This window comes from Lytechinus variegatus, chromosome 14 (genome assembly GCF_018143015.1).
Source record: "Lytechinus variegatus isolate NC3 chromosome 14, Lvar_3.0, whole genome shotgun sequence".
Taxonomy (NCBI): domain Eukaryota; kingdom Metazoa; phylum Echinodermata; class Echinoidea; order Temnopleuroida; family Toxopneustidae; genus Lytechinus; species Lytechinus variegatus.
Window position 1 is genome coordinate 17783701 of NC_054753.1, and position 27859 is coordinate 17811559.

The window sequence follows — 27859 nt, forward strand, 5'->3', positions numbered from 1 at the left end:
TGAAATATTATACAATCATGGCAAAAACATAAATCATTTCCCCCTTCTGTCAAGATATAAGACATAAAACATCTATAATACGTTTGTAATCGGGTATTTTGATTATCCGATTGAAGAGGTATTTTAAAGTACCCTTTTTTGAAAATCACCACATGAAGAAAGGTGATTTGGAATATAAATCGATTTGACAAACTATCAACATGATATTATGCTGTTTTGATAAGGATTGGTATAGAGACAATGAGCAGGATAGAATCGATTTGCTACTGCGTGAGGTTTTCCGCCTGAATGCCGTATTCATTCATATCGGAGCCGAGGCGAACATGAATTTGAACTCTGTAAGTGTGTGTGTACATAAGCGAGCGCCATATTTGCACGCCCTCGGAAAAGGCAGGGAATCTGCTTGGAGTTCGGTGTGTCGTCACATCAATACCGTGCTCAGACTATCAGGCCGTGCTTTTTGGATCTTCCCCAACGTACAGACTGCTTCTTCTTCCCGTCTTGGAGCATTAGGTGGAGGAGGCGTGGTGGTGCGATAACAGAGGTAACATATTTCGTATAATATTCGCATAAGAATATATGTCGTATCTTTTGCGATATATAAATCAAGCAAAACTTGTGTGCAAGGATGGTTTCCTCGTATCAAACTCTAGTAAGTTGAATCGTAATGTAGAAAATATTAATATTATTATTATTATGAAAAATATTATAAAACAGAGGCGTATTCATGTATTGCATTTATTCTTCTATTTTCATTTCATAATGATACATATACTTTTAATTCGTCGTGGTTGCCATTCAAAATAATGCATGTATGATCACGATGTTATGTACATACTTTACCTATGTGAGCACATGTTACTATGTTAGACATCGGGCTACTGTGTGATATATACCAATTTTACATTGGTCGATCAGAAACATACCTCGTCAACTTGTTGCTTCTTTTTTTCAGTTCCAAGATAATGATCAAAATGACAATGTTTGCAATGGTTATGTATTGATAATTCGTGGCAATATTGATAATGTAATAATGAAAATGATAGTAGTAGTAGTAGTAGTAGTAGTAGTAGGAGGAGGAGTAGGAGGAGGAGTAGTAGTAGTAGTAGTAGTAGTAGTAGTAGTAGTAGAAGTAGTAGTAGTAGTAGTAAAAGTAGTAATGGTAGTATTTGTAGGGGTAGTAGGAGTATAAGTTAGCAGAAGTAGTAGTTGTGGTGATAATATTATGATAAGAATGATAATGATGATGACGACAATGGTGATTATGATAATAATGATGATAATGATATTGATAATAATGCTAACAATAACAGTAATGATGACACTACTACTACTACTACTACTACTACTACTACTACTACTACTACTACTACTACTACTACTACTACTACTACTACTACTACTACTACTACTACTACTACTACTACTACTACTACTACTACTACTACTACTACTTCTACTACTACTACTTCTACTACTACTACTACTACTACTACTGCTACTACTACTACTACTACTACTACTACTGCTGCTGCTGCTGCTGCTGCTAAAACTAATACTTGATAGTAATATCAATAGCAATAATGAAAATAATTACAAAAATATTGGTCATAATAATAGAAATGCAAATGTTAATAATACAATTCACGCGTTGTGACAGTGTGTATAAGTCCCTGGACATTGAAACAGAGATCCGTGGATTCGAATCCCTAATTTCCTTCAGAAAGATTTTTTTTTCTCTACTCCAATGAGCTAAATGGGTACCTGAATTTATTGTTTGATCATTGTTATAGCGCTTTAAAAATCGTGCCATCCAATTCCTTGGGAAACGTATAGAGAATGATGTTAAATTGTGCATGCTATGTACGTGCCATTTACAAAAACTTATAGGGAGGTACATGTATGTGTATAACGTAAATGCATCATCAATATGAAAAATATTCAAAATTTCAATGCATGCATAGTATAACTAAAAATGAATACAAATTTGCAAGATACCTAGCATACAGCTTATGTCCATGTAAAGTCAGTAATGGTTGTAATGATGATGGTGGTGATGATGAACGATGAGGATGATGAATGTGATGAAGCTGATGAAAATGCTGATTTTCCAGTCACATATATCTTGAAATTGTCTGAATGAATTATGTGTCTTTTTTTCATTCCCGGGGAGCGTTTCATGAAAGGATTTTATCCGACAAGTCCTCTTTTGTCCGACAATTACCATAGCAACAGTACCTCTCAGCCAATCAGAATCGGGGAAAGTTGTCAGATCTGACAACTTGTTGGACATAAATGTTGATGAAACGCTCCCCTGAATGTTTTTTTTTTCATCCATGCGTACAATATCAAATATATGAATCAAAGTTCAGTATTATTCAATAAAGACCTTTGTAATGTTAGCTTATGCCTGTAAAGTTTGGGCATAATTCAATATTTCGTGGTCCACATTCACCCACATGAATTCTATATTCATTTAAGAAATACGTTCACGCTACGGAAAATGCAAGGAAAGACCACTTATTTTGTATCTGAGGTTGAAAGCACTGTAAACAGGCTGTTTAAACTTTCAAGCATGTTGTTTAACGCTGTCACTCTGACATTTATTGTTTAAACTATTCAAAAAGTTGTTTAAACTTTTAAAATAATCGTTTTAAATGAGTAAACAACCTGTTTAAAACTTTAAACACACTGTAAAAACTGCAGTGATAAAACTGACACCAATTGGTGTTAATAGAGGACCACACCCTGAGGTGTTAAAATTACACCCTAGAGATTAAACATAACACCAAAGAGTGTAAATGTAACAACAAAAGGTGTTGTAATAACACCTATATGTGTGAAACTAACACCACCAATTTAACACCGGTGTAAAATAACTGGTGTGGTCCTCTATGTACACCGGTTAACACCACAGTTTTTGCCATGCAATAGTTTAAAAAGTTTAATCAACTTGTTTTAAACTTTAAACATTAGTTGTTAGAGTGACAGACTTAAACAACATGCTTGAAAGTTTAAACAGCGTTTCTGAAAATAAAATATCTCAACCAGACTACCCCTGCATTATTTTGGGTATCACCGTGCACATGGGATATATGGATGATACCGATTCAAATTAATGCGATTCAATTAAGCTTTACATCATTCCATTCTATATATAATTACAACAATAACCAGTAAATGGCACTGGAAAAGGATGGAAATTTCCACCGTTGTATTAAAAACCCTGAATTTTATCTGGACAGCCATCGTAACATAAAACAAAATGGTAAGAAACATGAACAAGAGGTTTGTTAAATATTGAATGACAGATGGTAAAAATGTTTGTTTGATTGAATTTTGAGACTGACAAATCATACAAAAGAGTATGAATATTTGATTTTGCTACACGATCATTGACAAATACATAAAAAACATAAATTTTATCAAGAGAGTAACAAGCCAAAAGTTTTTGAGGGGGTTGGGGGCAGACAAGGCAGGTGGTGTGAAATTTTCAACCCCCTAAAAAAAACGCTTATTGCGAGCGAAAATTGAGATCTTTTTGATGCAAAAAAAAATCTAATTTGACATTATGGTATCATATAATATTTCACTACTTTTCTCCCTTTTTTTCTCGGCCGGGAAAATTTTGGGGGTCCATGCAACCAGCCCCCCCCCCATATGTACGCCAGTGCTGCAGATGTAAAGCCAGGTGATGAATCGGTTACTATTTTTTTGTCACTTTGGTTATGCGTTCATAAGCCTTAATATTTTTGAAGTTATAATTCAATTCAATTCAATTCTTTTATTTCATTTCCATTCAAAACATAATACAAAGTAATATAAAACAATACAAATCAAATACAATTTTACAGAAGGGCATTCTTACTTCGTAAAAAAAAACAACAACAGTATAATATAGAGCATAAATGGAAATGGAAATGTGACACCCTTTCATTTAATTCTGTTTTCTAAATATTTTCGATGGATTGATAACGGAGAAAAGGAATATTGTATTATATTGGATGGCTCCAAATGGAATACCAGATATATTTCACGCATTCGCGCATGTGCACTATACTGTTGAATATGCTCTCATATTCAATAGTAAAATTTGTACAGGAGCCTATGAGATATTCTTCGAATTTCGGTCCTATCAGGGATACGTTCTGGTAACGCACAGATGATTGAAACAGACCGAAATACGCGTTGTTAATGCATCGCTAAAACACTCTATATAGATGATAATTAACTTTATTAAATATCAAATAACTTGTAAAATATGTTACTGTTAACTAAACGGGCTAGAAGTGTTTCATATTATAAAGACTGATACCTATTTTGCAATTTTATTCCTCATCACGAATTCAGCATGAATACCCAATGTGTTCGACTTTAGGCTATTTTGGAAGTCAAAATTAATTCAATACAAAAGTTTGTTTATGGTAGACCAGTAGCGGACCGTGACCCGGAGGAGACAAAGCATTGGGGGGGGGGGCACTGCATTGTTTGTGAACAATGCCGTGCCCCCCCCCCCCCAATGCTTTGTCTCCTCCGGGTCACGGTCCGCCACTGTGGTAGACTTTATTTCCGAAACCGTTATACTATATAAGAACAATCACAAAGCAATAAATAATGCACGTACAGTGTTAGGTTAAAAAAGAGAAGACAGTTTAAGAAAATGCATTTTATCATAAAATAAAGAAGAAGGGGGGAACACTAGGAGGAGATATTTACCTTGGCATCTATTTGGTTTTGTCAAGAGTAAAAAAAAAGAATTGTACAAATTTGGAAAGAATCCATGAAAAATGTAGAGATTAAAGAATTTTACCGTTTTGTAACCCCCCCCCCCCCACAAAAAAGGGTCTACTACACTGCGTCACTAGTGGATGGGTGTGAAAGCTGTATATTGCTACAAAAAATGCCTCTTTTCCGAAGAGTGTTGGGATAGCTATTCATAGTGAATTTTGTGCACAGGCTGAACAGGAATAACGGTAAGTTAATTTGATTGATTATCGGCGAACGTCGCAAGAGTTAATTGTATTTCAATGTTTTATTCGAAATCTCCATGATGACTTTATACGAATATGTAAAGAATTTACAGAAAATGGTGGAAATAAACAAATGTCAGTCATAGTGATCGTCAGTTTAGTTAGACGACAATAGGTGTGACACAAAATTTAGTCTGGCGCCAAATTGAACAAATTAACTTTGGCACATCATCCGGTATAACTTTTGCACGATAAAACAATTTTCTTTAGCTTGTATCGATCATGAAGATAAATTCAATAGACTTGTATTCAAATATACTTTTAGAGAGTCTTGACGAACCAGGCCCCGTTGCACAAGGTAACTTTGTCATCCGATGGTAACTATGGTAACGCTGATCACCAACCAATCAAAATCAAGGATTATGCAAGTTACTATTGTATGGCAAAGTTACCAAATTGATATAATTTTTTAAGCAACAGGGCCCGGCAATCATCTCAAAACGAATTCAATATGATTTCCCAGTGAATATTATCATAATTCATCTAAATTACCACTTGCGGAAGTAAAGAGTATGCTTTACAAGTAATATCGGACTGCATATAAGCTGTGCAAAAATATAAGTACCGATAAAGACAAGTTACTACCCAGTCTCACTTTCCATCCTTTGTTTTCTGACAAACTATATGTAATTCTTTTCTTTTTTATAGACATAAAAAACTACTAAAATTTATTGTTATTGGTAACTTATCTTATCATTCTATAGCATGATTGATTGATTGATTGATTTTATATGTCGGATACGATTTAAACAGGTAAAAGAAGAACATAAAGCATCAAAATTACGTGACAGGATAGCCTATGAAAGCCGACATTGCCTATTTCCAATGGGGTCCTCAACTATATTAACAAAATAATAATAATACCAACATGCTTATATATCGCATATCACTGCCAAATGCGTCCCTTTGCACTGCATTGGATATTATTACCCTGGCTTTAGCCCCGCAGCCTTTTACAGCGCGGTGGCATTTCAAGGAATAAATTCCTGCCAGGTACCCATTTACCTCACCTGGGTCAAGTGCAGCACAATGTGGACAAATTTCTTGCCGGAGGAAATTACGCCATGGCTGGGATTCGAACCCACGACCCTCTGTTTCAAAGTCCGAAGACTAATCCACTGGGCCACAACGCTCCACACACAGTATAAGATGTAATTCCAATATCAAAAGATCAAAATGGTTGATCTCTTTTTCGGTTTTTGTCATAAATAAAATACTTTAAACAGAGAACTAATATAAGAAAACTGGAGAATAGTGATGCCCATTTTTCGTAAATTCAGGCAATTACCTTCTTTTAGGGGGTGCTTTATTGTGACACCCAAACACATTTTAAGTATGTACTTTAATATTTCACTTATTCATTCTTATTGGGAGGAGCTGTTTGGTATTTGAGGCTTAAATTATGGTATAAGTTCTACCTACGGTCTTCCTGACATAATTTTTTTTTTCAATTTATTGAAAGTGCTAACGCGCAGGACTAGATAATTAAAGTAACATGATTATATACTCACGGGACTGTAACCATATCTGAATTGGGAGTGGCATTTTGTTATAAGAGGCTTACAAAATGCTATTGGGGCTACCTGCAATTTTTCTGATATGATATTGTTTTCTTAAAGGAGAATGAAACCATTGGAACAAGATAGCTTGTGTGAAAACAGAAAAATCAAAGAAACAGATCAACGAAAGTTTGACAGAAATCGGACAAATAATGAGAAAGTTATGAGCATTTGAATATTGCGATTACTAATGCTATGGAGATAGCAAATTGGCAATGCGACAAAGATGTGTGATGTCACTTGTGAACAACTCTCCCCATTACTTTAGTATATATTTCACTTGAATTGCCTCTTTTATCACATCTATCCATAAATCATGTGTTCTGTCTACATGAGGGCATGTAATACATATTTTTTTAAGAATACATCATGGATAAAGAGTTTGTTACATCATAAGAAAAAGCAAAAAGAGACATTTTGAGGGTATTTTACAGTCCACCAAAGGGAAAGTTGTTCATCAGTGACATCACACATCCTTGTCGCATTGCCAATGTGGGGATCTCCATATATAGTATTAGTGATTGCAATATTCAAATGCTCATAACTCTCTCACTATTTGTCCGATTTTTCTCAAACTTTCTTTATTCTTATTCTTTGATTTTTCTGTTTCTACACAAGCCTATTTGTTCCAAAGGTTTCATTCCCCTTTAACTTGTGCTTACCAGGGTTAGAAATGCAAATCTCAAGATTTATCAGACACGTAGCTTAAGTAGGTGTTCTGACTGATAAGACAGCGACACCAGATAAGATTGTACATATTGATGAACATCATGTCAGCGTCCAAAATAGCCCACATTAGCTACCCTGATTGCAAAAGCAGAATGGGGAAGTATGACATGATATTATTTATTATGACTGCGTCACGGACCATTATTGTCTCATTTTCACACTTAAACGATGCGTTGTTTAAAGGACAAGTCCACCCCAACAAAAAGTTGATTCGAATAAAAAGAGCATAAAAATAATACAGAAAAATTTCATCAAAATCGGATGTAAAATAAAATTGTGCGAAGTTTCGCAAAACAGTTATTACGCACATCCTGGTAGGTATGCAAATGAGGAGACTGATGACGTCATCCACCATTATTGTCTTTTGTATTCTGATATATAAAATAGGGAATATTCTATTTTTCTCCTCATTGTCAAGTAAGACAACGATTAATTCCTCCCTGAACATGTGAAATTAGCATTGTTTAATGCTATATATGATTTAGTTAAGTTGGTCCTGTTTGTCAAATCTATTAAAAAATGAAATACTGTACAATTCAAACAATAAAAAACAAAAGAAATAGGGACATCATCAACTGTCTCGTTTGAACTGTGCATTTGATCTTGTGAGATGTACAGTGTCTGACGGTTCAGTTATAGGTTCGACTCATCTGCCGTATATAGTTTTGGTGGTATTAGGGAGTTTTCGCATTTACTACGGGGACAATTTCTACAACGCATCGATTCCTTTGAGAATGAGTGACATCACAATGGAGAGCTTAGAGGCTTTTTGTCGAAAGTTGGTGGACTGGGGCAGCAGATCATCCGAAGATTTGCACCGGACGAACAATTGCAAATATGTCGTTTTCCAGAGTCAAGAGATTCTGATGCTGTCCCGGTGTCCACCAACTTTCGACAAAGGCCGCTCAGCCATCCATTGTAATTCAAATTGCATTTTCAAAGGAATTGGTGCGTTGTAAAGAGTGTCTTCGTAGTAAATGCGAAAAGTCAGGTGTTCAGAGTGATACCGCAACTGTGCAAACATTGCTTCTCATAAAGTGTGCCCGAGGGTGTGAGGGGGGTGTGTGACTGTGCGTGGTGTGTAGAGGTGCCGTGGCCGAGTGGTCTAAGGTGCCTGGCTATACATGTAAAGTCCGGGGTTCGATCCGCGGCACCTATGCCTGTGAGCAGGGTATTTAATCTACCGAATGCTCTTTTATCCTGCTTTCAAATAAATGGAAATGCTGTATGTATTATTGGTAACGAGGTGTGTATACTTAAGAAAAAAGTGTGTGACGGGGGGAATTAAAGTGGACAACCATGAAGGTTGAGTAGTCCCTTTAATAGCAGACCCCGCCTGAATTAAGTATGAGGAGTACTCCCCCCCCCCGCGAAATATATGACTCCCTTCCACCATGTATGTATATAAACTTCATTACCCTATAGGTTTTTAATAAATGGGATAACACAAAGGCCGTCATAGAATTCGCCCATCCAGTACACATGGTACACGGTCCATGAATCCGTGCACCATTGACTCTTTTTGTATTCGCTTTTCACGACAAATGGAATTTGCACCCCACGATGAAACCAAAATGCCCCTCGATCCCAAAGCGCCAGGTCCAGTTTACCCGCCGATAATTTTGCAATGATTGTCACAAACCATCAGGTAAACTGGACCCAATTTTTCGGGTACTTGGGGTTAATTCCCTTTTCCCAAATGGTCAGACAAATTGATACGAAGAGAAACGCTACTTCGGGCTTGCAGGAGGACATTCAAAGATAGATACAGAAACCACATCAAATCATTTAAGCATGAAAGATGCCGGAACGAAACTCAACTCTCAAAATACATATGGGGCCGATTGCACGAAAGGGTCTTTGCAAGGACCGTCTTTCGTGTCGCCCATCTTTTATGATGCGCCATGTGAAACGCATTTTAAATAAATTATCTCCTAACATATTTCATTCGTCCGTTAAAATTAACAGAATATTTGTTTATAAAATGATATGATATATCATGAAATTGTATAAAATTTGATTTAATAGCAAGCTAACAAATCTTATTCTTTATCATAAATTTCAGAAACACCCCGCTTATAGCGTGTCATAAAAGATGGGCGACACGAAAGACGGTCCTTGGAAAGACCATTTCGTGCAATCGGCCCATGGAATCTAAAGGAAACGAACACTGAATCTACGGTAACTTGTGCAATCTTTGCATGGAGGAAAAAGTGTCAATAATAACAAACAGAAACTCACTAAACAAAAGGTCGGAACCGTGCCTGATTTCTAGCTGATTGTGCATTGTCATGGTTGTCCATCTAACAATGATTTTAAGAAGGGTAACCACACTAACTGAACTTACTTTTCCTAAAGTGGGAAGAAATATCACCAACTTTGAAACTATATTTGATTGGCCGAAGGCTATTTAACTGTTTCAAGTGATACATTTGATTCCTCGGGAGATGTAATGCCTTTTCTGGTCAGATATGGATTGTCGGATAAATGTACTATGCACTGGCAGTAAACATTTGACCCCTAAATTTCAAATGCCACTTTAACATACGACTCTATGGAAAATGTTTTAGGCCCGTGATACCAAGTGAACTTTGAGTGTTCGCTCTAAATTGTAAATCTCCGGCGCTTGGCTGCTTTTTACTGAATTAAGTATATAAGTCTCGTGACCCCTGGCCCTTTGTCCCTTGTTTGGCAAAATTACGACGCCTATTATACTTTTGATGTGTTTGCTCTTACTAATGGTATATTTACTTTGGTCATTTTAGATATGACTAGTTTTCACTTTGCAGGTGTCTACATACTAAACGATATGGGTGAATGTAATATGCATATAGGAATACCCATAAAAAACTTGACTTATGAATGTATAATTGTGTCATTTCATGCATAAATACCAACTCAGGAGTCTAGTACTCATTTACACAGGGTAGCAAAGTACTTTAGCAATGCTCAGCTGCATGGAAGCTGTTCTTCCAGCGAGCCCTGCATAACATATCTTATTATAACCCTTCTCCATTCTCATAATGCTGAGTGCCTGACAAGAAGTCAGAAGGTCCCATATTTTAAGTCTTTTGTATGACTTTTGTCTTTTGTATTGACTCGGAGATTGAACCAATGGACTCCCGATCATGGGGCGGATGGTCTATAACCACTGAGCCCCCACGCCCGGTATACCCATACACTGTATAAAAAGCATTAACTAGGGTGTTGAAATTACACCCGGCAGATTGAACTTAACACCAATAGAGAACTGTTAAAGTAACAAAGCAGCAATGTTGTGTATAACACCTGAAGCCCCAGCCCCTGTAAATCTTGTATGAGCATTTGAACAGAATTTACTGTTATAAACGAAAATGGAATCCACGGTAAACCAAGAAAGGACGACTTCAAATTACACAGGTGAAATGTGTCGCTCCAGAAAACTTGATTGAGATTTATTGCCATGCTTGATCCAACAAGAACGATTTGTTGTACTTTTTGTTTGAAATGACTATCAACAAAACAAGAGCATTGCACTCACTAATTTGACTGAAGATGAATGATATAGGAATTGCGATATTAATTGTCAAGAAGACCTTCTGCATCATTCTCTGGCGAGAGACATAGATACCAACTACTTTATCGTTTTATAAAAATATGAAACGTATAGTTGGCTAACTCACTGGCGGATCTAGGGGAGGGGGCTGGCTAGTGCCGCCCCGCCCCCTTGAGAGGCACAATTAAAATTTTGTAATGTAAAAATGCCGTTAAGACAGAAGTGTGCGCCCCCTTGAAAGTGAAGACCTTTTTTTTTTGCTTGTCAAATTTTTCCCTGGGAAAATGTACCCCCCCCCTTCGAAAAATCGCGGATCCGCCCCTAGGCTAACTCATATGTTTGTTTTTATAAAATGTTTGAATAATGCATGGAATAATATACATGATGACAATAATTATTCATGATTGTGTTCCAATGAGTATAATTCATTGTTGTTTTCCTTATTGAGATTTTACGCCGTGTGCAAAAAAAAAGCCGGTGAAATCTGTTGGCATTTATGGCATATTTACCAAGTTAAAAATATATATATTTTTTTTTCTTCAATTTGATCTTTTTATTTAACGGTGTATTTCTTTTATCAATATACATAAATAAATATTAGTGATGAATTCATAACAAATAATAATGAGCTCACATGTTCGTAAATATTTCACGAGCATTCATCGCCCATATGAGGCATTGCTAAGATGAATATAGTCTAATGAACTGTTATATCAGTGTTTTCATATTAGATGTATTTTGAATAACTTCCACACCAATAATTCCATTATGTGATAGCAGTCAACATAATATGCCATCTTTCACTATCTCCTCACCTTGCACGAAAAATGGAGGGATGCAAGCATTACAGCTTTGAAATAACGCATCTAAACCCGCGAGAAAAAAAACAGAAGTGATACAGTCACACTACCGAAGCAAATTCTAAATCGGCGGATGATATACGTTATAATTTTGGTCAGACTCGAGTTGTGTGGCTGGTGAGACTGTTGCGCGAGTCCACATCACTTATATAAATAGACCACCATTATGACGTAGGCAAACGTCACAATAAGAGAAGAGTCTAAGGTACTAGTACTAGTAAATTATTGGTCATATCTTTTTTGATCAGCATTTACTGGAGTCATGGATATTTATAAAATATGAAGAGATCATGTGATACTTGATACGGAAATCTAGTAATGACAAAGCTCTCTAAATGATAAACTTATTATTTTAATAGGCTTTGAGGTCTAAAAGCCTCAAAGTACATATCATGACCGCAAGAAGTCAGCTCAAGGATAATTGAAATCCGTTTCAATATTCATCGTCTTATTCATCTATATATAAAGTTTTTATTGGTAAAACTTAATGAGGAATTTGGAGAGTAATTATATATCTCATCATTTTCATTATACTTGGGAGTATGGATCACAATGATGTGACAAAAATTTTTTAGTGATTATTTTATGGATTTGGATTATGCATGGTTTCGATGAATCGTATATTATATTACATACCGATACTACTGTACGGGACATGTTTATTCGATGTATAATCTTATCTGAAATAACATAAAATTACACTGTAAAAACTGCGGTGTTAAAACTGACACCAATTGGTGTTAATAGAGGACCACACCCTGAGGTGTTAAAATTACATCCTAGAGATTGAACATAACACCAAAGCGTGTAAATGTAACAACCAAATATGTTGTAATAACACCTATAGGTGTAAAACTAACACCATCAATTTAACACCGGTGTAAAAGCACTGCTGTGTACGGCTGATGTTTATAACCTTTCGAATAAGTAATTAGGCCCCCAAACGTATTACCATAGTTTTTTTATTATTTAAGTTTTAGTTAAGAGTCAGATAAAAGTACATTTTTTACAGTTATTCAATGAGACCATTATACAAGAAATAAAAAAAAATAATCACATTTCCAAAGTTTAGAAGAAAAGAAAGGGCAGAAAATAGGACTACAATAAATAATCTGTGCCAAACAGTACCTATGTAAACTTCTAAAAATCACTGAGGGTTAATATGTACATGCACATCCGTTAAAATTATCACGAGTTACCAGCTATACGGCAAAATCAATCAAAACCAATAGGGAGGGGGTATAAAGGATAGTCTTGATATTACTCACTGGATATTAATAAGCCAGTTCGTAGTTACACTCTGCGCATGATCAGAAGATTCTGCGCATGATCAGAGGAAGGTCATCGGTACTAACGTGACATGGTGGTTTATTAAAATATAAGGAGATAAGCACCAACTTTGATGTCTTGATTGTATATTCTATTCAATTTCTTCATCCAGTTATATAAGATATGGTTATGTAATATCTTGCTTTGGAATCATAATGAAAGAAATGAAAGGTCATTTGACCCAAATTGTCCATGAAGTAACTACGAACTGGCCTATTGACCACATATGTGCTTTAAAAAGGATTTCATATAAAATAACCAGATACGAGCTCACGCATTTTACTTATATTAGCTCATTATAAGCGTTGTGGCCCAATGGATAAGTCTTCGAACTTTGAAACAGAGGGTTGTGGGTTGGAATCCCAGCCATGGCGTAATTTCCTTCAGCAAGAAACTGATCCGCAATGTGCTGCACTCAACCCAGGTGAGATAAATGGGTACCTGTAGGAAGTAATTCCTTAAAATGCTGTTTGCGCTATGAACGCCTTTAGCTTAGCCAGGTAATATAGGAGTGCCTTGAGCACCTAACAAGGTGGATATGTGCGCAATATAAATACCCCATATTATTATTATTATAAGAAAACTGTTGCTTATGATAGCTTATACTCTAAAGTTCACCTATTACCATAGTTACACTTATTAATGGTAACTCCCGTAGGAACTCGACAGGCTGGTATATAACATATCAAATTGGACACAATGGCAGAGTAGGAATTCGAACTCACAACCTTGCAATTGTGAGTAATGCTCTAACCACTGGACCACACGACGCTGAGCCTATATTCTTCGCATTTTCCCCCGATTATCTTCGATGTAAGCAAGAACTTCACTTTCATATAAATTTATTACATTCCTGTTGGTAATTACTCTTGCTAATAAAATAAAATAGTATGATAGAATTGACAGTGTTACCATGATTACTTCGAGATACTAATTCTGTGGTAAAAGTGATCTCAGGCAAACGATGTCTCGATTTGGTCAATTAAAATATGCATCAAAGAGTATGGATTAATTAAGCTTTTATCCATATATTCATTCAAACTTATATACGTATACGATAGGTTATGAAACCGTATTGATCTTTTGTATAACTAATTCACTCCTTGCCTAAAATGGCTATGATAGATGATTATTTATATGTCTATTTATGTTTCCTTTTAACAAAAAGACAGGGTAAATTTATCCCGTTCAAGTCAACTAGCCTGCACTTGAAGGGCCTTGCCAAAGTACATACATATTTATAAACATGAAAAATTATTACATTGGATTTATTGCAAATAAAAACTTTTAAAAGTTTTGATAGTAGCAGCAGCAGTAGTAGTAGAAGTAGTAGTAGTAGTAGTAGCAGCAGTAATAGTAATAGTAGTAGTAGTAGTTTTTGTTGTTGTTGAAGAGGTAGTATACGTATAAGTGATGGTAGCAGTGGTAGTATTAGTATTAGTAGTAAGTAGTAGTAGTAGTAGTAGTAGTAGTAGTAGTAGTAGTAGTAGTAGAAGGTGTAGTAGTAGTAGTGGTAGTAGTAGTAGTAGTAGTAGTAGTAGTAGTACTTGTACTACTAGTAGTAGATGTGTAATTTAGAAGTGGCATGATTAATGAACAACATAACATCTTCAAAATTTCATTTGGTTAAATCGGTTTTGCAGATCGTCTTAAAACCCCTATCCTTCGAAATACTTTATTGGCTGTGTAGTCGATGTGCTCTTTCCATACTAATTGTTCATCAAGCATGACACCAAGATATTTAAATTTCTTTACTGTACCGATGTGCTGATTGTAGAGCATTAAATACAGATTAGAAAGTTTTTGTCGAGTGCCTAGGAACATAAAGTTTGTTTTCTTAAACTTCAGTGTCACTTTATTATTGGTACACCATTTTTCTGCTACCTGTAGACCAATTTGCACATTATTTTGTATTTCATCAACATTAAAAAAAAGGCAAGACGGTATCATCTGCATGAACTAAGCATTCGAGATCAGTATCAATAGTAGTTAGTAATAGTAGTAGTAGTAGAAGAACTAGAACTACTACTATTAGTAGTAATAGTATAAGTATCAGTATAGTAGTAGTAGTGGTAGTGGTAGCAGTAGGAGAAGTAGCAGGGGTATCATTGTTATTAGTAATAGTAGTAGTAGTAGTAAGTGTACTATTAGTATTATTATTAGTAGTAGTATTAGTAGTAGTAGTAGTAGTAGCAGTAGTAGTATTAGTATCATTAGTAGTAGTAGTAGTAGTAGTAGTAGTAGTAGTAGAAATAGTAGTAATAGCAGCAGCAGTAACGGTAATAGTAAGAGGATCCGCAGTAATGTTTAAAAAATAATGAAAAACACGGTTAGCGATTAATTGTACGCTTGATTTCCACGATTGATTGTATATTGCAGTCAATGAAATCAGTTGTAGAAAAATGTTTTACAACCATTGCTAATAAGCTTTGTGTTATATGCCCCTGGACAAAGTCTACTTGGGTTAAATTCTAGAGGAAAAGATAGTTCATTCTTATTCTGCAATAATGATAATAAGAAGAATACTTTAGCACAAGTATTAAAAAAGGGTTTTGTAATTTTTAAAAATCTAGTAACTTCATTCTTCCTGATTCTGCTTCAATTCATATAGTCATAGCCGAGTGATCTTTCACCTTAATTATATTTAGTCATATTTTGCCCAAATTTTATTGTGCCTAAAGGCTTGCTAACGATGATTGTAATTGATCAACATATTTATCTTCCTGAACTTTTCGAATAAAGTGACAACTAAGTTTACTTGTGGCTTTATGCCAGAAATGTAATCATTATTGAACTTTGGCTTTGACTTTTATGCGGGTAACATTGCCAATATTTGTTTAAATAATGATCACAATCATAACAATTGTTATTGTTTTGTTATATTTGTTTTTATTGTTATGTTAATTATAATAATTGTGACATTTTGATATGATATTAGTATTACCATTATTTGTTATTATTATTTTCATCATTATTGTACTTGTTACTATTATTACAGTTAATACTATAATTATTATAATCCTTTCCAATTAGTAGTATAAATAGCATTTCATAGTAGTTATGGGTAATACTACTACATTTACTTCTACCTACGACTGTTACTTCTACTTTTACTACTACCACTTCTACTTTTGCAGTGCTGTTGCTATAACTACTACTACACTCTAAAAAATGAAGTGCTAATTCAGCTCTTAAAGAGCGTGTATATAGTGACTGCACTTCGGAGTGCTTTTAAGAGCTGAATTAGCACTTCATTTTTAGAGTGTACTACTACTTCTACTTTTACTACTTCTACTACTACTGCTGCTACTGCTGCTACTACTACTTTTACTTATTTTTATGCTATCACTACGTGTACATGTACTTCTATTACGATTATTACTTTCATATATTTTGTATTGTGCAGATCTAGTATGGAGGAGTCATCAAACCACAAGCCAGCTACTACCACTCCACTCAATGGCATAACGGTCTCCATCACCGACTACAACCAAACTAATGGTTACCAACGCCCCACCGACAAGACTCTTATTCCGGAATATTGGAAAACCTTGTGGAGTTACGTCTATCTCAACATTGTGGTGTTCACCATGTGCTATGCTACTGTCGTCACACACCGGGAAGCACCCGATCGTCACATACACCCGCCCCTCCCCGACCGATTTATGGACAATTTGCCTAATATTACCTGGGGGACAAAGGGCGCTGAGGTCTGCATTATGGTGCTAGCTTTCGTCATGTTCGGCCTATTGGTCTTTCATAAACATAGGTAAATCACTCACCACACTGCAAAAACTCCGGTGTTGATTTAACACCAGCCTGGAATCTATATATGTCCACATCAGAGAAGTATTGAAACAACACCAGTTTGGAATCAAACCGATGCTGTTTTATACTAATTAATTGGTGTTGTATAAACACCTATCTGGTGTTAGACCAAAAACGATACTGGTGTTGTTTAACATTTCTCTGGTGTGGACATATATAGATTCCGGGCTGATGTTAAATCAACACCAGAGTATTTGCAGTGTATAGTCATATCCACGGTAATACCACCACGGCCGTAATGAGTCAAATTTTGAGAGGCTAGATATAACATATGGGGCAATTTTTCTAATAAGTATTGAGGGAGCAAAGCGAGTGAGCATTTTTTTTTTACCCTTTTAATACAAAATTATAATTTTGTGATAGATTTTGACAAAATAATTAGAGAACATCATCATATTTTACCCTCTCCCCCTTAAATCATTACCTTTTTTCGCCCTTTGTATTCTTCGTCGGGTTTTTTTGGGGGGTGAGGGATATGGTCCCTAGCCCCCGCTATCTGTACGCCAGTACCATGACCGCATTTAAATTTATTTAACAACCTCATGACGATGAATACTACCGAGTGAGTTAACTCGAAACCTATAACTTTCCATTAATTTTCAGCAGATTTTAATGAAAACTAGTCTTCATCAACTTCATCAACTTACTGTTGAAAAGAAGTATATTATCCGAGGCGGAGGGACATACCATTACAAGGAGTGTAGCTTTCTAACAAAAAGTATATGCCACGACAGCCACGTTGTATCCAGTATGGGTTTCCCCGTATCCAAAATCCCTTAATCCCCCGATTAAACATCTTTTTTTGTAATTGTTTCGAATGAGAAATATTGACGGCTATTGAGAAAAATATTATTGATTCAGAGATCGAAACCGACAATCAAGATAATATTGACTGCTGGCTTACAGTTTATCGATTGATAATTGTTAACATTAATCCCATAAATCATGTAGTTCGATACCAATTCAATGTTTTAAGCACATATACGGTACGATGTTCAACATTTCCATTGTACTCAAACGTTGAATCACACTTTCATGGTCCTCGTTTGCATCTTACAGAATACTAACATAATGAAATAAACCACGTGACACTCCTATTAAACCCCACTAAAATGACTAAATTGGCTACACGCGGTTTTTTTTTACCGTTCATGTTTCAGAAAAGGGAATTACCCTTTCTCTCCCTCACTTCCTTTATTCCATTCTCTTTTTGTCTCTGATACAATCAAACATATACCCTCCCGCATACGCCCCTCTCTCTCCCTGCGTGGAAGTAAAAAAACCCCTACCATTTCAAGCTCATACAGCGTTTATAATGTTAACATCAGGGAGTCAATCCTTTAAAATAATGCTACAAGAAATTGATCCAAAAATAATATAGCATTTCTTTGTGGTAATTGTGCTAATGCATGTGAAAGGATAAAAAAATGGCAAAGGATATGGATAGATGAGTACTTTCGAGGTAATTGATATAAAATATACACAAGTGATGAGGAAAATTGGTAAAATCGTACAGGTAGACTTGTAAGAAAAAAATCCAGTAGCTTAAAGGACAAATCTTCCCCGACAAAAAATTGATTTGAATGAAACGAGAAAAATCCAACAAGCATAACACTGAAATTTCATCAAAATCGTATGTAAAATAAGAAAGTTATAACATTTTAAAGTTTCGCTTAATTTCACAAACAATTATATGCACGTCTTAGCCGGTATGCAAATGAGGAGACTGATGACGTCATCCACGCTCTTTTTTGTTCTTTATATATGATATATGAAATATTCTAATTTTCTCCTCATTGTCAAGTGAAACAGCTATTAATTCCTCCCTGAACATGTGGAATGAGCATAGTTTAACACTGTATGGTTCAGTCAAGTCGGTTCCGATGGTCAAATCTGTAAAAATATGAAATATTGTATAATTCAAACAATACAAAACAAAAGAAATAGTGAGTGATGGACATCATCGACTGAACTCATTAGCATGTCACTGTGTTGTGCATATCACTTTTTTGTGAAAAATAAGCGAAACTTTAAAATGCCGTAACTTTCTTATTTTAAATCCGATTTTGATGAAATTTTCAGTGTTACGCTAGTTTTATTTTTCTCTACTTATTCAAATCAACATTTTGCTGGGGTGGACTTGACCTTTAAGGCATTATTTTCTTTCATTAGAACTCGCATTAACGGGAAATGAAGGACTCGCGACTTCCCAGCTATTAACGACAATGATTGCAAACGTAACTAAAGGAACGAAAAAGAGTACGGAAAGACAGATTAAAAGAGGATTTGAAATTAAAAAAAATGTTGTAAAGGATATTTTTGCGATCTTCAATAAAATTGTTTAGGTGTTCGATTAAATCAAACTATCTGCTTGTTTTTTTCTTCTTCTTTTTGATATAAAACATGGAAATGGCTGAAAATTTCAAATGCAATCTATTTCAGTAATTTTCTGATATCCAATCACCAAGGCCCTGGGAACGATTCTTTTAAAGGGGGGTGCTGATTGGCCCTGGGAACATTTTAAAAGTAAAAATAATGGGGGGGTCTGTAAAATATGTAGATCATTTAGTGGTTTCATTTTTGTCACACCGTCCAGAATTCCCTGGGGTGCTGCCTTTGTAAAAATAATGCACGCAGCACCCACAAGGAAACTCTTGGGGATCAGTATTTCAGCACCCCCCCTCCGATTCCCAGGGCCATGGGGTGCTGGTTTTGGGGGAAAAGTTTTAAACTACAGAATGACGGTGATTTTGATTTAAAAATGACAAGCAAAAAAAATAATTTTCTCTAATTAGCACACCAATATGATGGTTATGGTCTATAACATACGCAGCACCCCCTCCCCGTGTTTTCCAGAGAAATGCCAATCACTAAAATAATATTTAAGAAAGTGCCCCAAAAGGGCCCATTTAAAGGTACATTAAAAACATTTCCGAGACAGTGCGTTAGATAAGTGAAAAAAAAAGCCAAATTAGAATTCTAACGGTCTAAGTAAAGCTTTCAATCTACCCCAGTAGATGCATGTTTGTGGATTTTCTAGCGTCTTTAGTTATTTGTGCATATTCTTTTTTAATCATTCTAATTGTAATTTCACAGGACTATTGTCTTCCGGAGATTTTGCATAATCTTGGCGACTGTTTACATCATGCGTATATCAACGATGTTAAGTACAGCACTCCCGGTGCTACCGCCACCGAGTGAATGCACCACACAGGTGAGATGATGATACACTGAAAGAATACATTGGTGTTTAAATTACGCCAGTCAAAGGATTGGGTATTTTACATCGGTGTTAAATTCTACGCAAGACAGTGTTTTCAGTTAATCGACTATTCTACACTAGTGTTAAATACACCAAACAGTGACTGTAGAGAACCGATCATTTGACACTAGTGTTCAATTCTTAACCAGACAGCGTTCTTAGAATGAGGACCAATTATTTTACACTCTAGTGTTAAATTCTACACCAGACAAGTGCTCTAAGAGGACTGATTAATTTACCCCAGTGTTAAATTGTACACCAGATACTGCATGTTCTTAGAATGAAGACCGATTATATCAGGCAACTTGTGTAAAGTCTGGAATAAAGTACTGAACATTTTATAAAAAGAACACAATCTCAACTTTTATTCATTTTATTCATTACCAAATGAAAATATTTGTGTTGTAATTTGACAAGATGTTCTTATGAATTAAAACTTGAAAATTCTTTTAATGAAATTCGTGTATTTAATTCATAATTTCTATTTTGCTTCCTCATCACCATGCAGCCTACAGACTCCTTTTATGAGAGGCTTGTGCTCACCTTTTCTTTATGGATGAAATCTGGCTCGCGTTTAAATGGTATTAAAATGTGCGGAGACTACATGTTTAGTGGACATATAACATCTTTAACACTCGGCAATCTAATAATTATTGAATGTAAGTATACTACCCATGGGCCATGCATTTCCAAATTATTACAAAACTTTGCAAAAAAAAAGATCTTTAAAAATATTCATTAATTTTTTTGTTCATTCACTAATTGAGTAATTCATATCTATATATCTCTCACTTACTTATTCATTTATTTATTCCTTCACATACAATTTATTCATATATTCACTCCTGTTTGCATTAATTCATTCAATCTCGTTATTGTTTCGCCTGCGTAGCAGAGTGAGACTATATCTTAGAAAATGTATGGACTAGTTCATGAAACTTATGGGTAAAGGTAATCAAGAATTACTGACCTTTCTACCTGACTTTCAGGTCACATAACCAAGATCAAAGGTCATTTAGGGTCAATGAACTTAGGCCATGTTGGGGAAATCATTATCGAAATCTTAACCTAAGTTTAAGTTTTTGAAATGTCATCTGACTTAAAAGGTATATAGACCTAGTTCATGAAACTTGGACATAAAAGTAATCAAGTATTTCTTAACATCCTGCCTGAGTTTCAGGTCACATGACCAAAGTCAAAGGTAATTTAGGGTCATTTGGGGTATATTTTGTTGAATTGCCATCATAACTTTGAAAGTTTGTGGATCTAGTTCATCAATGAATATCATCTTGCGAGTTCCAGGTCACATGACCAAGGTCAACTTTGGCCATCATAATTTGAAAGTTTACGGATCCATTATAGTTCATGAAATGTGGACAAGGGGCTATTATTTTGCTTAAGTCTTAGGTCACATGATCAAGGTCAAATATCATTTAGGGTCAATGAAAATTCGGCTTTTTATTATTTTTATCATTTAATTATTTATTCATATTCATATATTTATTCATTCATTTATCACAACACATTTATAATCATGATAGTATAGATTTTCACTTGATTAATATATGGCCAATGATTTGATTCAATTCATTATTTTTTTCCTTAAAAATATTAAAATATGTGCAGTTAAAATGCACATGTATATAAAAAAAGATCAAATACATAAACATAGCAAATTAATTTTATAAGAGAAATAAGTGGAAAATGGAACACCTGCAGAAAGCTCTTTTTAAAAATGCTTGTAAATGGCAGAAGTCCAAAATACAAATACATGTATAATAACGATAATAATATTAGATGGCGCATGCATTTGAAGTCAACGTCTTGCTCCCCCCCCCCACCCCTGTCCCCCACTCCCCCTACCCCATTTCTCTCTCCTCTCTCTCAGGAAGAGTTGAAAATATAGGCCAAAGCTTAAATTGAAATGAAATATACAGTGCGTCCCAGAAAAACGTCTTCGCAGGATTATAGTTACTATAGCATAATAATTGCTATTATAAATTTTGTCACCGTTATCATTATTTATTTTTTTTCTCTTTTCTTACAAAATCAAGTATTTTTCAACCAACAAATTTGTTTTTTATTTTTTTTGTTAATGTTGTATAAATAAAAAATGTTATTTCACTGGGTCCTAAGCAATACAAGCTTTGCTTTTAATTTAGGTTCCCCCACTTTTGTTATCTTTTTTTTTTGACAAATTATTGTTAATTTTTCGATTTTGTGTAACTATTTCTTGATTGATATGTATTATTGTCATATTTGATTTGTTATTGTAAACGAAAGTGGAAAAATAAATTCAAATCAAATCAAATCAAATCAAAACGAAACCGAGATTTAGCGATGATTTATCATGACTTAATCATAAATAAAATAGACAAATGACCTATCAATGTAAAGCTTAGAATCTCCCCTTTCATCTGGTGACTCTTAGATTATTCCTCATTCACGCATGAGTGAGTTAAAACAATTCGAAGAGAGGACGCTAAAAACTCACTTGGCGGGGGTGTCACAGAATCACAGAAAATGGTCGAGAATTAAAAGTTATGATCCCTCGAAACAATGCTTGTATTTCCCTAATTTCATTAAATAAACTTTCACCGGTTTCCCACAGAAGCTATCGCACGGTAACAAAAGACTTCATGCATGGCTGATCGTCAACAAAAAGGAGTGTCGAGTGAGTTTGAACCCTAGCCTCTAAAAACTCTTCATTTTCTGAAATTATTGAAATTCAAGCCTTATTTCAAATAACCAGAACTTTGTTATTTCTTTACCATTTTCTGTAATTGAGGTATCAAATTAAAGAGCAGATATTGAACTTTTTAAAAATGTGGTTTTCTTTTCAAAACACAGATACGACCCGCCAAGTGACTTTTTGGTGTCCCTTTTTCAAATTATGTTTGCTCACTCATGCGTGAAAGAGAAATAATCTAAGTAATACCAGATGAAAGAGGAGATTCTCAGCTTTACATTGATAGGTCATTTGTCTATTTTATTTATGATTAAGTCATGATAAATCATCGCTAAATATCGGTTTCGTTTTTTTCTGGGACGCACTGTATATATTAACAAATAAACTTTAAGAATTTTTTTGAAAATATTCAAAAAGACATTCTCCGTAATTGAAGTTGGTAATGAGTTCCATACTAACGAGCATTGTATTTAGTAAAATACGGGTTGATCAGGAGCAGAAATGCCATGCCAAACTTCGAGCCCCGACTTTTTTGCCTATTGTAATCAGTCGCCTTCATTCCTACCATTTATTGCACATAATGATCAATAACATCAGCCTTACATTATCAATCAATATGCTTTATGACAACAAATAATGATTTATTGAATATGTTTATATATTATATATTTAGAAAGGATATGATTCCAACATGATATTGATTACAATAATCATAAATTTCTGCCGGTATGTTCGCATTTCGAAGTAAAAACAAAAATAGTCAAACACGGAACTTCGAAATAAATATATTATTTATCTAGACAAATACTTAAGTAGATCAAAATTGATATTTCTGTTTCCGTGTTTTAATTTAGTTTTCTCAAGCGAAAGCAAGACCCGGATGTTCAGATCGCATCTGAGATTACTAATCCGGTTTACCAATGTTATGAACATTGTTGGCTCAAATCAGGTGAAAGGTTATAGTTTAAAGGGGTACTTCAGGATGAAACTATGATTTGAACAGATAAAGACAAATCAGACAAACAAAACTCTGTGAACATTTGATCAAAATAGGACAAGGAATAACTATAATAGGACATTTTAAAGATTTGCACTATTTAGGTGAAACAGTGTTATGTACGTCTTCATGAATATTCAATGAGCACACCAATTATGTAATATCCCCTTTTGCTCTTTGTATTTTATCACATAAAATTGTGTTTAGTTAAAATTCGTCCTCAAAGAACAAAAAAATAGATTGACAACCGATTTAATAAGTTCTGTATTCATTGCTGCAATTTATTTTATTACCAGGGAGACATAATGATACACAAAATAATGCACCAAAATACGAAGTGATAATGATTTCAAGACTTTGTAATAAAAAATGAAAGTGGGGATGTGACATCATCAGCCCGTCTGATGAACATTCATGACGATGTGCATAAAACTTTTTTCTCAAAATATTGCTAAACCTAAAGAGAATCATTAACTTCGGTTATAAATCGGATTTTGATAAACATTTTCAGTATTTCGGACAGTGAACTTTACAGTATTTTAGATAATTATTTTCAGCCCGGAATATCCCTTTAAGGATGTCGTATCACGTGCCCACACCCTTAAAGGGGAAGTTCACCCTGACAAAAAGTTTATTGTAAAAATAGCAGAAAAAATAATAAAAAAATATTGCTGAAAGTTTTCTTCAGGGTGAACTTCCCCTTTAAGCCGCTGTTCCCGCCCGCGCATCTACTATTCTATAGAAAACAAATAATTCTAACTGTACACTCTAAATACACTGAGTAAAATTCATCCTATACAGTGCGTATAAAAAAAAACGGGACAGATTTGAAAAGTCTATAAAATTTTAGTTTCAAATTATTATGTCTATATTTTGGTGTTAATAGGTGCTCTAAGGTCTTGTCTTTCAAATGCTATCAAAAAAATTTAGTTTCGTTCATGCTTGAGCGAACACGGGACGTTTTAGTTGGGGGTTCAAAAAGAGGCTTGCGCCAGAATTGCAGAATATGAGTAATATGATGTTCGGACTTCTTGCTAATTAGCAGACTTCCTCTTAACATTTCATTATCTTTGCCATAATTTTCAAATCATGCGGTCAAAATTCATTTTCAGATCTATTTATTTGCTTGAATTATTCTGTTATTTCTTTTTAATATGCTCTCTGTTAGCTTTGAATATTCCTTCTTCAAGCTAAATTTTTTTTTCAACCAAATTATGGGAGAGCATGGATTTTTTTCAAATCCTTTCATTATGTGCTACAAAGGTTATGGTGCCTTTTGAACAAAGCCACACAGATGGGCGGGCGCTCGGGTGGCTCCCCCCCCTCAATTAAAAAAAAAGTGGACAAGAAATAAGGAAAGATAGAAAGTAAAATATGATATCATTTTCTGAATATTATGTCAAAATCTATCACAAAATTTGATATTTAATTAAAAAAAATGGGAATATTTGCGTGCTCACTTCGCAGGCTCAAAACTTTTTAATACATTTTACCCGATCTGCCATATCTAGCTCCCTCAAAATTGACTCAATACACCATTGTCATTGAAAACATGAATCCCTTCCTGTGTTTCCTGTCAAGCAATTAAACTTGGTCAAGGAATTAATGACCCCTTGAAAAATAGATTCATGTCTTTTAATGGTACATGACATTATTTGTTTCACATAATAAAACGATTTGAATAATCACAAGTTTTCCCAATTAATAATTCAAATCTTCTTGCTTGGGTTGACAAAAAAATCTTCTTTTCTCAGTTACTTATGAAGGAAAATTAAAAGGTAACAGAAGTTTAAATGAAAAAACAAAATAATTCAATTAAATAAATAACTTTGTAAATGAAATATGACAGCATAATTCGAAAATTGTGGCACAGATGATGAAAAGATCAAGAGGAAGTATCCTGATTAGCAAGAAGTCTGATCATTGTATTACACATATTCTGCAATTCTGGCGCAAGCCTCTTTTTGAGCCCCCAACAAAAACGTCACGTGTTCGCTCAAGCATGAATAAAAGTTATTTTTTTAAATTGCATTTCAAAGAGAAGACCTTAGAGCATCTATTAACACCAAAATATAGACATCATTATTTGAAACAAAAATTTTATAGACTTTTCAAATCTGTCCCGTTTTTTGATACGCACTGTATTGGGTAGATTTTTTAACCCCATATTGGGCTATTTCTACGCGAGATTGCGTAAAATGTACAAAATATTGTACATATCTGTTTACCCAACCAACATCAATGTTCCCATTTGACCCAATATTGTTAATTGTTTTAGAGTGTAATCTTCACTCATTCGCGGCATTAGGATTATTTGATAGCAAGAGGATGACCCAAATGTGAGCTTGATGAAATTATAAAGGTTAAAATGCATATGGAGAGAGTATAGGCCTACTGAGGTTATTAAAATCATCTCTTTTGCACGTCATTCTTTGACTCGTTCTTCCTTTCGTTTTCTTTCTTATTATTTATACGTTTGTCACATGCATGCATTTGCAATACCACACTCTAAAAACAAATCAGTCAAAAATGACTGGTTAATAGGGTCAGCTGGGAGCAACTGTTATTCTAGTCATATTTGACTATTTTCTAGTCATATTTTACTAGAAAAGAGTTATTTCTGACTAGAATATATGTCAGAAATGTGAATATCAGTGATTGCCATATCAGTTGCTCCCAGCTGACTACTGGTCTAGTCAATTTGACTGATTTGTTTTAAGAGTGCATAGTGGTCGTTTTCACGGTTATAAGGCACCTATCTACCCAGACCTTCAGTTTAGTTTTCAATAATTTCAAATGACTCCCCATTGCCGCATGAGGGTGCAATAACATATTATTATTATACCTACTTATCTTAACTCAACCCTGTCATTTTCTTTTCTCCCGCAGACTCCCCGAGTAATTTCTTCATTTTGCGTTGTTTTACAGTCGTCGTCAACGTCGTGGGGTCCTACATCCTAATCGTTGGCAGGGGACACTACACGGTAGACGTCATCATCGCTGTCATTCTCGTTTTCGTCGTCTTTCAATATTATCACACACTCACTAGCCTCTACGTCTTTACAAATAGCAGCAATAAACTCCGCTGGTTTCCTTTCCTTTGGTATTTCGAGCGTAACGTGTGCTGCACCGTACCAAACGAGTTCGAGATACCCCGTCTTTCACACTTCTTTACAAGGGGGAAATAAAAACTATCAAACATTATCAAATATACATCTATGGAATATCAATTTAAACTTTGTTTTAGTGCCTTGATCAAGTTGATGGTTCTGTTCCAGTCTTTTAGTTATGAGGATTGTTTTATACTTGACAACAATCTATGAACACCAAAATGAGACGCCTCATACTTTTAAATTGGTGGAATGGAGGATGACTGGTCAAAACTGAAGGTAAAGAGGCTGATGTGCTGGGGGCGCCGAGTTCCTCAAAATTATATTCTGTCGCCTAGCCTTGACGTCGCCATCTTGATTTTTTTTTCATTACAACTCTATACCAAGATGGAGACCATATCCAATGTTGTATTCACAGAATATTCAGTCCAACATAACGGCTGAATGGCACCCCCACACAATCACCCTCGCGCACACAACTCGTTGCATTGACGAGCTTCAAACATGCGCGTATTTGTGTATGCGTAGCTATTGAAACTAAAAACAAGGCGGGACGTCTACATTTGGTCCACTATCGTATCGTAGGGTGGCCATAGGGTGATCATATCCTGCTAATGGTACGAACACCATAGCGTGGCGTACAAAGATCATACGATTTTCCTATGGATTCACGATCATCGTACGGTCTACAGTTTTGTTAACTGCGGAGTTATATATATTTTCCCCCTCAAAATCACTGGATCGTAGCCCTTAAATAAACCGAAGAGGTATCGTACGATCAATGCTGGGACATCGTAAAATAAATGGGCATTGCACGATCAACGCAATGGCATGGAATATTGTACGGGAATCGTACGATCAGCGCATTGGACATGGTACGATTTCTGTTTGTATGGTTCGTGTCTTTTGCCCTCTACGTTGCAAAAGACAA

General features: G+C 35.0%; 1 protein-coding gene across 2 annotated transcripts; it reads left to right on the forward strand.

Annotated features, from left to right (window-relative positions):
* Positions 1-392: 392 nt before the first annotated feature.
* On the forward strand, positions 393-27859 carry LOC121427823 (sphingomyelin synthase-related protein 1-like). 2 transcript variants are annotated; one of them, XM_041624388.1, is made up of 5 exons: positions 393-544; positions 16449-16811; positions 19967-20084; positions 20641-20791; positions 26708-27859. In XM_041624388.1, exons 2-5 carry the CDS (start codon positions 16456-16458, stop codon positions 27004-27006), a joined length of 924 nt encoding a protein of 307 aa, XP_041480322.1. In that variant the 5' UTR covers positions 393-544; positions 16449-16455; the 3' UTR covers positions 27007-27859. The 2 variants fall into 2 exon arrangements, with proteins under 2 accessions (XP_041480322.1, XP_041480323.1); XM_041624389.1 differs by lacking the exon at positions 393-544 and adding an exon at positions 585-652.